This window comes from Mytilus galloprovincialis, chromosome 14 (genome assembly GCF_965363235.1).
Source record: "Mytilus galloprovincialis chromosome 14, xbMytGall1.hap1.1, whole genome shotgun sequence".
In the NCBI taxonomy this organism is placed as follows: domain Eukaryota; kingdom Metazoa; phylum Mollusca; class Bivalvia; order Mytilida; family Mytilidae; genus Mytilus; species Mytilus galloprovincialis.
This window is the reverse complement of record NC_134851.1, coordinates 3,335,550-3,349,141: the sequence shown is the minus strand read 5'-3', so window position 1 is coordinate 3,349,141 and position 13,592 is coordinate 3,335,550. Positions and strand designations below refer to the sequence as shown.

General features: G+C 31.6%; 1 protein-coding gene across 3 annotated transcripts in view; it reads left to right on the top strand.

Annotated features, from left to right (window-relative positions):
* Positions 1-13,592, top strand: part of LOC143059080 (tensin-3-like) — a 208,572-nt gene that overhangs the window by 3,771 nt on the left and 191,209 nt on the right. Inside the window, exon 1 of one of the 3 annotated variants that reach the window (XM_076232560.1) lies at positions 9,780-9,842. The exons of the other annotated variants lie outside the window; for them this stretch is intronic. Coding sequence (XP_076088675.1) covers positions 9,795-9,842 — 48 coding nt within the window. The 5' untranslated portion in view covers positions 9,780-9,794. Of the gene's footprint in view, positions 1-9,779; positions 9,843-13,592 lie in introns of those variants that run through there. 3 annotated transcript variants of the gene reach the window in all.

Here is a 13,592-nt window from a genome sequence, read left to right as displayed (position 1 = left end):
ACATAATTTACAATTTTTATGCCCCACCTACGATAGTAGAGGGGCATTATGTTTTCTGGTCTGCGTCCATCTGTCCGTCCTTCAGTCCGTCCTTCCGTCCGTTTGTTCAGGTTAAAGCTTTTGGTCAAGGTAGTTTTTGATAAAGTTGAAGTCCAATCAACTTCAAACTTAGTACACATGTTCCCTATGATATGATCTTTCTAATTTAATTGCCAAATTAGACTTTTGACCCCAATTTCACGGTCCACTGAACATAGAAAATAATAGTGCAAGTTTCAGGTTAAAGTTTTTGGTCAAGGTAGTTTTTGATGAAGTTGAAGTCCAATCAACTTCAAACTTAGTACACATGTTCCCTATGATATGATCTTTCTAATTTAATTGCCAAATTAGAGTTTTGACCCCAATTTCACGGTCTACTGAACATAGAAAATGATAATGCGAGTGGGGCATCCATGTACTATGGACACATTCTTGTTTTTTATATATTTACATTGTTTTTTTTTTTTTTGCTACTTGTGTATTTATATAAGCTCCAAAGGAGGGTGGTATACTGGTTTATCTTTGTCAATTTTTCTGTTCTTGTACTAACCATCCAATAAAAATTTGCTCAAATTTTTCTCAGGTCAAATAAGAATCAGAGCTTCCTGATATTTGATATCAAGCCTAATGTGAGCATACTACACTTTCACTTGTATTACTAACCAATTTCCTGCTAACTTAATCCTTTCCTCTATAATGACGCCTTTTTATGCCACCCTCTTTACTCCATTTTGATGCCTATTGACGCCTGTGTTGTACCTCAGTTGAAACACTTTGACTACGAAGTGTCTGCATAAAACTTTATAAAATTTGTATCCAATATGAAAAGGATATTCATAAGAATATCAAACTTAAATTTATTTGATGAAATATTTGTTTTTTGCAATGCATTAATATTTAAAGCATATTTTTAATCTTTTTATTGAAAAATCCTGTGCGAATCAAGTATGCAAAACAAAAAAATCCATTGAGGAAAGGGTTAATACTTATAGAGAGGTTATCATTGGTGACCCAATAGAGAGGTTATCATTGGTGACCCAATAGAGAGGTTATCATTGGTGACCCAATAGAGAGGTTATCTTTGGTGACCCAATAGAGAGGTTATCATTGGTGACCAACAGAGAGGTTATCATTGGTGACCAATAGAGAGGTTATCATTGGTGACCCAATAGAGAGGTTATCATTGGTGACCCAATAGAGAGGTTATCATTGGTGACCCAATAGAGAGGTTATCATTGGTGACCCAATAGAGAGGTTATCATTGGTGACCCAATAGAGAGGTTATCATTGGTGACCAACAGAGAGGTTATCATTGGTGACCAATAGAGAGGTTATCATTGGTGACCAATAGAGAGGTTATCATTGGTGACCAACAGAGAGGTTATCATTGGTGACCAATAGAGAGGTTATCATTGGTGACCAACAGAGAGGTTATCATTGGTGACCAATAGAGAGGTTATCATTGGTGACCAATAGAGAGGTTATCATTGGTGACCAACAGAGAGGTTCTCATTGGTGACCAACAGAGAGGTTCTCATTGGTGACCAACAGAGAGGTTATCATTGGTGACCAACAGAGAGGTTATCATTGGTGACCAACAGAGAGGTTATCATTGGTGACCAATAGAGAGGTTATCATTGGTGACCAACAGAGAGGTTATCATTGGTGACCAATAGAGAGGTTATCATTGGTGACCAACAGAGAGGTTATCATTTGGTGACCAACAGAGAGGTTATCATTGGTGACCAATAGAGAGGTTATCATTGGTGACCAATAGCTCTAAGGGCTACTTGATAGACATTAAATAAGAGGCCTGAATCCTTTTAATATAACATAATGGAAAAGAAAAGATACCTTTATTCACAACACACAATCCAATATTAACACTTGATGAAACTAAAAAACAATGTAACAATGCATTTATTGCTTTTCTTCATCTCAAAGTCACAATGAGATCTTAAACATGAAGCAAAAGTGCACACCTCATTGCAAGTTCAAGACGTCGCCTTATATAATTTTTATTTTTCTGTCGATCAGACAGGAGTTTGAATGAGGTACTAGTACTGTTTCTTCCTCACTTAGGCCAAATAAAAATATATGTGTGGTTCCAGTTACCCTACCTTCCCTACTTTTAAGTCTTAAAAATAGCCTACCCTAAAGATTTTATTGTAATTTTTCATTAAGCACTGTTAAAGTCAGAATGTTGCTCCCATAGACTCAATGTAAAAAAAAAACATAAAATAAAAAAAAATCCCTACCTACCTACCCTAACTTTTTTTTAGATGTAACTGGAACCACACAAACTTTTTTATTTGGCCTAAGCATAGATATAGTCAATCCCTCAACACCAAATCTGAGCAAATTCCCAATTCCTGTATTTAAAATGCATGAAAAACACAAATTCTGTTGAAACAGGATGGACCTAATGGACTTTGCATGTCTTTCTTTCTTTTCCTGCTTAAAAAACAATGAATTTATATAACATACAATTTATCTGTTCATTTGTAAATAAGACGATTTGGTAACAATTTATAAGTTTGCCTTTTAACGAAAAGCATCTCTATAGGCTAGTTTATTTCCTTAAAATACTGCAATTTCGATAACTCATAGCTATATGTCTTACAAAATGACGGTCATTTTGGGTTAAAACACTACTTTTTTGTGACTATATATACTCTATAGAAAATCTCCATAGCTTTCAATGCACTGGTTCCTGTAAACTCTGAAGTACAAACTTAGGTACATCTGATTAGAAAAACAGCTAAAATGTACTATTGCTTGTTGTATCATCATTTATCCAGTAAGGCCAAACAAAAATTTAAAATGTTCAATGTTTCCTACTTTAGAAATAATAGGATAGGTATATACTGTGAGCAAATAGGTACTACATTCCCCATTTCCATTCTGAATTTCACATGGATGTTTCGTTTACTATTTACTACCAAAAATGGTATAAAACTGAAAAGAAGGCTTTTTGACCATAAAAAATTGGGTAGACAGCTAGAGAAACTTTTACCACATTAGAATTTTGAATTTTGGCCTAATGAAACTTGTTTATGTAGAGTTATCTCCCCTCTGTCAAGTTATTATTGGAAATCCAGCTGTTAATCTAATTGATATTTTATGTATGAATTATACAACTATGTCCCAAGAACTTGTGTTAAAATTAGCATTTGAGTAATAAATATCAATCCAGTATAAAATCTATAGAGAGAAGATAAGACAATATATGATAGACAATTGAACAACAACGAAATAGATGTTATAGACGTCTGACATTTCATTATACCATTATGTATATTATTAATTTTTTTAATATCAATAATTTGGAAAATGTTGGTATAATAATATAATAAGGAAACAAATTTGTATCTAAATACATCACACTTTCGATGGCCACATGCTGTGTAAAGGTTACAAAAGCACAGTAACTTGTACTGCATTTCTCGGAATGGTATTTGTGGTTTTCAAAATTTTATTTGTTATTTACCTAGGGTACCAATGAGGTGTTCCAAATTTAATTTTTTGAAAAATATACTAGAATAATGGGTAGATAGTTCTTACTAGAAAAGTCAGTATTGTATAACAGCAAACAAAAAGTTATCGCATGTTGCAAAAGTTGAAATTAAAATGCAGTTGGAATGAGGGCTTCATATTGGTTAAGACAACATTTTATGTTTCTTCCTAAACGAATGCTGTAAATTCAGAAATTATTACGAATCATAATTATTATTGTGAAAAATGCGACAGGGTTATAATCACAATTACTTTTATATGAATTAAAAAAGATTTTTCTCAATATCACCAAAATTAACATCACATTTCAGTCTTATATGAAGAAATCACTAAAATAAATGCATTCAATAATTTTTATACGCCCGTAATATTTTGACAGGTCGTACTTTGGTATACAAATGTCCGGCGTTTGTCCGTCTGTCTGTCCATCCGTCTATCCGGCATAAACATGTCGCACCGAAACTTGAGAACGACTTATCCAAATTTCATAAAACTTCATATAGTTGTTTCTTATGATGATCAAATGATCTGTATACTTTTTGGTGAAAATAAGATTAAAACTTTTTGAGTTACGGCACTTTGTAACTAAATTTTTCACAAGTCGCACTGTAACTCAAAAACGATTTTTGACTATTGCTTAAAACTTTACACACTTCTTTTTTTTAGTTATATTAATCTTTATATCTGTATACTTTTTAATGATGATTCAAAATTTCATTTTGAGTTATTGAGTATTTGTAAAAAAGGGGGAGGGTTTTTTTTACATGTCGCGCCGTATCTGAAAAACAATTTATGATTTTTGCTTAAAAAACTTTACACACTTCTTTGTTATATTAATCTAAAGATCTGTATACTTTTTGGTTTTGATTCAAAATTTTATTTTAGTGATATTTAGTTAATTGTAAAAAAAAAAGAGGGGGGGGGGGGGGTTCACATGTCCCGCCGTATCTCAAAAACAATATATGGTTATTGCTTAAAACTTTCTTAGAAACTTTTTGTGATTATTGCATAAGACTTCCATACAAGGCGAAGGGCGTTTATTGAATATTTAGTACAATACATTCATTTTCTGCACTTTTTAGAATACAATTTTCAAGACTTTGAATAAAAGATTTCATGAAAAAAAGCACTTCTAACCCTGTCTCTTACTATCAGTAGACTCCCACACTTATTTATTTGATGAGAGAATCCTGGGAAAAAATAATTGCTGGTTAAGGGCAACAAGACATTCACATTAACAAACATCGATACACCATAACTTTTATAACACAAATGTGCATTGAAATAAATGTTTTATCCTTTGAAAATAATCAATTTAACATTTGGCTTTCATTAAGGACCTTCCAAGTTCCAAGCTATTGTACATATTATTAGTTTAAAAAATCAAATTTAAATTCATTAAAAAAAATGTATTTTTATATGAGAAGTTTCATATATCTTCAAAGATATTAAAATTTTTGAAAAATCATAAAAATAGCTGTAATACATGTTCTGTTCTAAAGCAAATTATCAATGGTTTTAATCCAGTTTAAATGTTTCCTGTAAAAGGGTTCTAATTTCACTTTAAATTCTGCCGTAAAAGATTCAATATTCTGCAGCCTGTAAGATGTCATTTAGATGTCATGTCATTAGAATCCTAATACTATAGAATTAACTCAGTGTGAGATTGATACAGGCAGATGTTTGTAGAATATTATATTTCCTGTTCCGTAGGAAGCAGATTTCAAGGTAAAAAAATGTGCAGCATATTATAGACAAAGTCAGCAGCAATTTGTTACTTTCGTTTTATAGAACTCCTGAAAACTGCCTCATTTGTTTACAGAATATTTCGAAAAATTCTAATCAGGTTTGCATTTATCTTCTGCATGTAAAGTAGTTTATATTCTTAGTCTATTTTAAAAAAATTCTAGTGCCAAATTAGTTTGTGAGGATTTATTTTAATGGGTTTTTTTGTCACTTAGTCAGATGTTAGAAGATTTTGTGCAGCATTTTCTCTGTGTGTTTGAGACCCATTAGTGGACTAGAGCATGTGTAGTTTTCTTTCTCAATTTTATAAATCTTAAGTAAAAAACTTTCTGCTTTGTTTGGGCTGAATAATTTATTGTACAGTTGTGGCCTTCAGTAATCCCCTAAAACCAATATGGACTAAAGGAAGATAACTTTATCATCTGTAAACTACCTTTTGACCCAAAGTGTCATTATTGTAAACGTGGATATATAAGAGAGTTTTTGGTTTCATAATTAACTTAAGTATAGTACCTTCATCCTGTTTATCAATCATAATGTTTGGTAGTTTTTTATGAACAAAATAAATCAATTGCTCTAAAATTGTATAAGGAAAGTACACAAATGTTCTGCCTATCCAGTAGGAACCCAAATCAAATGCTTAGCACAAAAATATGTTCTTAACCCTTCAAACTTTTAAATCTTTAAAGATATACAGATGATATTATCAGTATTTTAACTGCTTCTTACTATAAAAAGAAAAAGAAAAACTAGGACCAAACATATTGAAGGTATACTAATCCTAGAAGTGAAGAATAAAAGATTTTGTTTAAAAAAGAATTACTGATTATCTCCCTTTGACTGGGTAATTTTTCACAAATGACAAAAAAAGAAGAGAATGTCCGAATGATGTATCTGACTATATAAAATAGGAATAATTCTCTTAATTTTACTATTTAAAAACAAAAAAATTATAATGGAATATTCTGATTCCCTCACATATAGAAAAAATTACAGTATAAACGAACAATTTTACAGTCAACTGATCATTAATGTGATTTATTTGAAGGATTCAAATTTGTTCTTACTTTTTAACCTTGCATGTTTAGGGAAGAACGAGCAAACATCTCAAGGGGATATATCTCATGATTTCTGCATTAGAGACAGTAATTCCATCACTAAACCGTGCAGCTTCTTTTTAGCTCACCTGGCCTGGCGTCATCCGGCGTCGTCCGGCGTCGTCGTCCATTGTCGTTAACTTTTACAAAAATCTTCTCCTCTGAAACTACTGGGCCAAATTAAAACAAACTTGGCCACAATCATTATCTAGTTTAAACAATGTGTGGCGTGACCCAGCCAACCAACCAATTTGGCCGCCATGGCTGAAGGAGTTATTGCCCTTTATAGTCATTTTTTACCAATTTTTCGTAATTTTTTGTAATCTTTTACAAAAATCTTCTCCTCTGAAACTACTGGGCCAAACTTAACCAAACTTAGCCACAATCATTATTAGGTATCTATTTTAAAAAAAGTGTTTAATCAAGATGGCCACCATGGCTATAAATAGAACATCGGTGTAAAATGTAGATTTTGGCTTATAACTTTGATACCAAAGCATTTAGAGCAAATCTGACAAGGTGTTAAATTGGTAAATAAGTCAATATCTATCTTCCCTGAAATTTTCAGATGAATTTGACAAGTGGTTGTTGTGTTGCTGCCCCCCAATTGGTAATTTTTAAGGAAATTTTGCCGTTTTTGATTATTATCTTGAATACTATTATAGATAGAGATAAACTGTAAACTGCAATAATGTTCAGCAAAGTAAGATTTACAAATAAGTCAACATGACCAAAATGGTCAGTTGACCTCTTAAGGAGTTATTGCCCTTTATAGTCAATTTTAACAATTTTCATTAGTTTTTACAAAATATTTTCCTCTGGAACTAAAGGACCAAGTTCATTATAGATAGACAAAATTGTAAGTAGCAAGAATGTTCAGTCAAGCAAGATCTCCAAACACATCACCATCACCAAAACACAATTTTGTCATGAATCCATCTGACGATCTGTTTTCTTTGTTTGATATGCATATAGACCAAGGTGAGCAACACAGGCTCTTAAGAGCCTCTAGTTTTATATTACAAAAGTTGAATATAATACATGTATTGTTATCTTGTTCTTGAAGTGGATAATATATTTGAATATCGAAGCTGTATCATGAAGGAAACATATTTGTCTTGATAATATTTTTTTTCTGAAATTTTCATCTGTTGGTTAGTAAGATAACATTTCTGCATAAATTCCTGCAATTTAGAAAATCATTCAAGAAATGTCATCATCTTTCTAAACAAAGCATATTGCTAATTAATTCAATTCTGCAAAATACCTATAACAGTTTGATATCATGTATATCCTCCAATTTCATGATAGAAACACATTAATATTATGTTAGTATATTTAAATATATAATTGAATTAAACGGATAGTAGCTACGATTTTCGTTAAAATTACTTTTTTAATCTATATGCCGGATTTTGTACAAAAAGTAAAATAATTATGATTAAAACAATTACTGGTTACGTTCCATTAAGCATTTAGAAGTTTTTTAACGTTTAACACCTACATTTATTTATTATCTATAGATAATAATTCGATGTTAAGCCCAACCCTTATTCATATGACCTTTACTCGTCAGTTCCCAATGCGCAATCGCATATTGTGCCTCGAAGGGAAAATGGTCGAACAGGGGAATGTTATCGCGGAAATGGTACGCGAATTTGCAGTTTCAGCGAGAAAAGAAACAAAAAAGAGCTGCAGACTAATTATTTTAAATTAAAAATACAAAAACGTCGATGAGATCGGTCATTAAAATCACTCGAAACACCTGCGACGCAGGCAAAGTCAAACAAAAGTAGCCGACGGTTTGCGTAATGTTTACAGTTCTTAAATTTTCCAGATCACATGAAAAAAAATCTCAACGTGTTCATAATTGTCAAAAATATGTTTATAAATTTACGGGCAGTAATCTCCCACCTTAGAAGAAATAAGAAATCAACTTCCTAAACTTAAGTATTATTCTTCAAGTGTATCCTTCATGGAGGCCCCGATTTAACACACAAACACGTGTATACATTATCGGCAATGTTTGGTCATACAAATGTAATAACAAGTGTATAATATCGCCATTGTTGGAGAATCTTGGGTTGGAATAATATGCCGGTATTTGTTTTATTTTTTATTTACATAATTTGATAAATGGCGTCAAATATGTACTTTTAATAAAGAGTAATTATCAAATATGTAAGAAAACAAAAAGCACGTGTTCGTATCTATATATATCTTGGTTAGCTCACTCGCTATGTCGGCAAAGTTCGGGAAGTAAACCCGATGCATAATTAATGAGATGAATAGGCACACAACACGATATGAATTATCAATTATGAACACTTCTGTAGTTTATGAAAACATTTTAGCGATCTTATTGCTTATATTTAGTACATATCTTTGATTTTAGCAGCTTTAAAACTTGTTCATAATTTTGTCAAAATCGTAGCTACTATCCCTTTAAGCCCTCTGATTAAAGCCACATCATGTACAAAGACATACAACATTTCATTAAGAATTCTTTAATACATATCATTTGTTTACTGTTAAATGGCCTATGCAAACTATAATTATAATAGTTGGTCAGATAGGGGAGGGTTGTGGGTTAATTATACAGAGATAAGGGTCAGATAAGTTTGACTTATGTCAAAAAAGAGCTGAAATATATACTGATATAACTGTTAGTAATTGTGGCATTCAGGGCTAGTGTATATTTCAATGTGTACATTTCTATGACTTTGTTCCAGTTATGAATGAACTTTTGGTTGTATATTACAATGTGTACATTTCTATGACTTTGTTCCAGTTATGAATGAACTTTTGGTTGTACTTTTGATGTGACATTTTTGAAGTGTTTAAGAAAGTGTAGTTTTTATGAATGAGTTTGTGAACTTGTGGGAATGATGAATTAAAGGATTAAATTCTTTTGTGAATTTATGTTTATATTATCAGGAAATTAAACCAAGTAGACAAAATTTGCTGTGTGAGTGAGTGACTTTAATGGAATACTGTGGAGAATAACAGAATCTTGAACTTATTAAATGAGTGTTAAAATATATCTACTGAATTTGTGAATTGAAAAAGTTGGATTTATTTTTATTCTTTTTTATGATACAAATTTGTGAAGGATTTAGAAAAACTGTTTTTAACGGAAACTTAATGAAAGAATTTTATTATTTTGTTTACTTGACCTGTTGGCCATAATAATAGTTTTAGTAGTCAAAGTGTGTTATTAGTGTAACTGAGTTTTAGAAAAGTTGATGAATAGAATTGGGAGTTTAACACTAAATGCATGATAATTGGATTTATCTGAAGAAGCAAAACTGATATAAAGATAATGAAAGTGAAAAAAAGGTTTTAAGAGTTTTGTGATTTGGATATATTTAATTACCAATAAACCTTTGTCACAATATGAGAAGAGCAGGATCTCTATGTTTTGATGATTGCTGTAAACATAAGGTAAGTTTTTTATAGTATAAGGCATCACTAATCCCCTAAACGATTCCTGCTATTTTAAGTAAAGACCTGATGGATTCCCACTATTTATAGAATAGACCTCAGGCATTCCCTAAAGATTCCCACTCTTTATGGTTTCGGCATCAGGGTTTCCCTGAGAGATTCCCACTATTTATAGCAAAGGCCAGAAGGGTTCCCTCTGAAAGTCTAGCTATTCATAGTATAGGCCACAGGGAACCTGACTTTACTGACCTTAACATGGACTTTTTAGTGCTAAATTTGTATGTGTTTTTAAAGGCATGATAAGCTGTCAGATCTTATTTACATATGATATTCAGTGGCGGATCCAGAATTTTTCATAAGGGGGGCCCACTGACTGACCTAAGGGGGGCCCGCTCCAGTCATGCTTCAGTGATTCCCAGTATAATCAACCAAATTTTTCACTGCTCTGCCTATGATATTATGTATCAACTAAATTGATAGTCTTCTGATCTTTGCATGATTTTCAAATCTAGCTGCCACTTAGGCCAAGATTATGTCCCCTGAAACAAACAGATTTCTTATGAGGTTGAAAAATAAATAAATACCACAGAATGTAGACCATTTGGCCTAAAGCATCCCTGACCTCTAAGGAAACCTGGAATCTGTTGAGAGAAAATAAAAACATGGCAAATTATCTTTGCATGAGAGAGGAATTTAATCATAAATAATAATAATACAGCTAGTAATGATAGATGGCATGCAGAGTTCATAAGGTCATTGTCCTGAGATCCATGGGTTAAAATATTAAGGTGTTAATTATTTCCTTATTTTTTGAAACATTGGGATGCTTCACATTTTACTAATTACCAGAAATCAAGGATCTTCCAGTTGAGCAGATGTTGAAATTGTGGTTGCAGCATTCATTAAAATGGATATGAATAAATTATTGGTTCATACCAAGGGGTTACCTTTTGGTTGATAATTTGTATTTTTTAAATCCATATGTACATACAATTTTCAAATTTTTAACTACAGTGAAGGCCCTTATTTTTTTTCACTCAGTCCTTCTCCTCAACCTCTTCAGGAGATAAAACAAGATCCATAACTAATTGAAACCTCGCTGTAACATTGATTAATTGAATATTTAACCCAATGTTTGACCATGCTTTATCTGTTTTAATTTGGTCAGACTGCCCTGTATAATTATCGATAATCAACCATTTACTGTATAATTAAGTCTTTGTTTTCATTGTTTACAGTGGATTGAAGTGGCAGGGCGAATTTATAATCTGTCAACTTTGTAACCCGAATAATCCATTCAGTTATATTAGATCACTTCGATCACTTCATCCTCTGGAGGACAATGACCGTAAGGGGGCGCTGTAATTAATCGAGTTATCAACTTTGAGGCTATAATTCTTTTTTCAATAATTTAAAGTGGAGGAGATTAATACAACCAGTCAATTTTGATGATTATATTCTTCATTATTTGATATATATCATTTGAATTTTTTGGAAAAACTCTTTATCTTGAAAGAGGGCATATTATTTTGTATGTAAAAATATTAACTTTGCTAATCTGAGGGTTTCCTTTTCAAAATACTAATTGGTCAAACTGTGAATTAACTGGTACAAAATTTTATAGCCAAACTGCTAGTGAAAGTACTAAGTCTCATATAATCACTGTCATTATTGAAACTATTTTTACCGTTTGGTATTTGTCTTTACCTCAATTTGAACTGCTAAGACTTTGTCTGTATTAAAACATTCTTAAATTGGAGAATATCATGGTAATAAGAAAATAGATTGTAGTTTCTAAAACTCAACTGGTTGTACTGCAAATGAACATATGTTTAAAACTTATACTGAACTGGTTGTACTCCAAAGAAAATATGTTTAAAACTTATACTGAACTGGTTGTACTCCAAAGAAAATATGTTTAAAACTTATACTGAACTGGTTGTACTCCAAAGAAAATATGTTTAAAACTTATACTGAACTGGTTGTACTCCAAAGAAAATATGTTTAAAACTTATACTGAACTGGTTGTACTCCAAAGAAAATATGTTTAAAACTTATACTGAACTGGTTGTACTCCAAAGAAAATATGTTTAAAACTTATACTGAACTGGTTGTACTCCAAAGAAAATATGTTTAAAACTTATACTGAACTGGTTGTACTCCAAAGAAAATATGTTTAAAACTTATACTGAACTGGTTGTAGTGCTAAAGAAAATGACAGCTGTTATAATTGTTAATGATTGATTGATTAAATATTTAACCTTGATAACATGATTTAACCTTGATAACTAGATTTCATCAATGACCAAGCTATTATCACTACAATTATAACATGTTATGTTATCAAATGAAAGTGTTATGAAGCCATGTGTATAGGAGAATTGTGTAAGGCTTCTGTTTATCTCACAAAGTAATCTGTTTAAAAGATATCTAAAACCATGGATGTAATATAGAAGTCAAAATAATACTTCCATGATAAAATGAAAAATATAGTAATGGACTTAAAAACCTTGGAAAAATAGATAACTCAGAACTGTTTTCTTAATTTTTAAATTTTGTAATGGCAAAAGAAAGACAACTCTTATGTAAAGAACAGCAACACGATGTAAATTACTTTCAATGAACATATGTCTTTCATATTAGGTGTCAATAAATGTACAAAAAGATTTTTTTTCCTTTTATCAAATAGAGAGAAAAAAAAATTGAAAAAAACACGTTTTATAATTTATCGAGAGGAAAGACATAGTTTACCAAGGAGAGGGACTTGTAAAATGTCTACATATGCAGACATTATATATGTAGCTCCATAAGCTGAGAAATTCTGCCTCTGCAAAAGGTTCCAGTGTCTGCAAATACTGTATGTACATTACAATACTGTATGTACATTACAAATACAATATGTACATTACAAATACTGTATGTACATTACAAATACTGTATGTACATTACAAATACTGTATGTACATTACTGTATGTACATTACAATACAGAAATGAACACAAAAATAAAATTTCAATTCATAAGTTTAACCATGATTATCACAATTTTCTAGTCTTGAATAAACTTGGGTATCATTTATCTTTAAAATATCTTTGAAAACATTGCTGAAGTTGTTGATCAACATAAACAATGTTATACAAGTTTATTGATGTTAACATGGCAGAGATGATAGATAATTTGTTCATCTTAATTAAAATCTATCAACCCCACTGTGTTTACACGGCTCATTAGTCACATGACTGACATCACATGACTTAATGTATCTGATCTCAACTTGGCCAAATACACAGCTGATCAATATAAACTAACATACAGTTGACAGGTATAGATGCAGAAAAGTGATATCAATATTTACAGTGGTGGATCCAGAACTTTTTTTAAGTGGGAGCCCACTGACTGCCATAAGAGGGGCTCACTACAGTCATGCTTCAGTGATTTCCTGTATAACCAATAACCCACCCAGGATCTGCCTTTTCTGAGTTTGCTTGGAATAAAGGTGATATCTGAAAAAAATAGATTCATTATATAAATCATGCACCCATTTCCATTTGGCCAAGAATTATCCCCTTTACTATAAATCATGCACCCATTTCCATTTGGCCAAGAATTATCCCCTTTACTATGAATCATGCACCCATGCATTTCCATTTGGCCAAGAATTATCCCCTATACTATAAATCATGCACCCGTTTCCATTTGGCCAAGAATTATCCCCTATACTATAAATCATGCACCCATTTCCATTTGGCC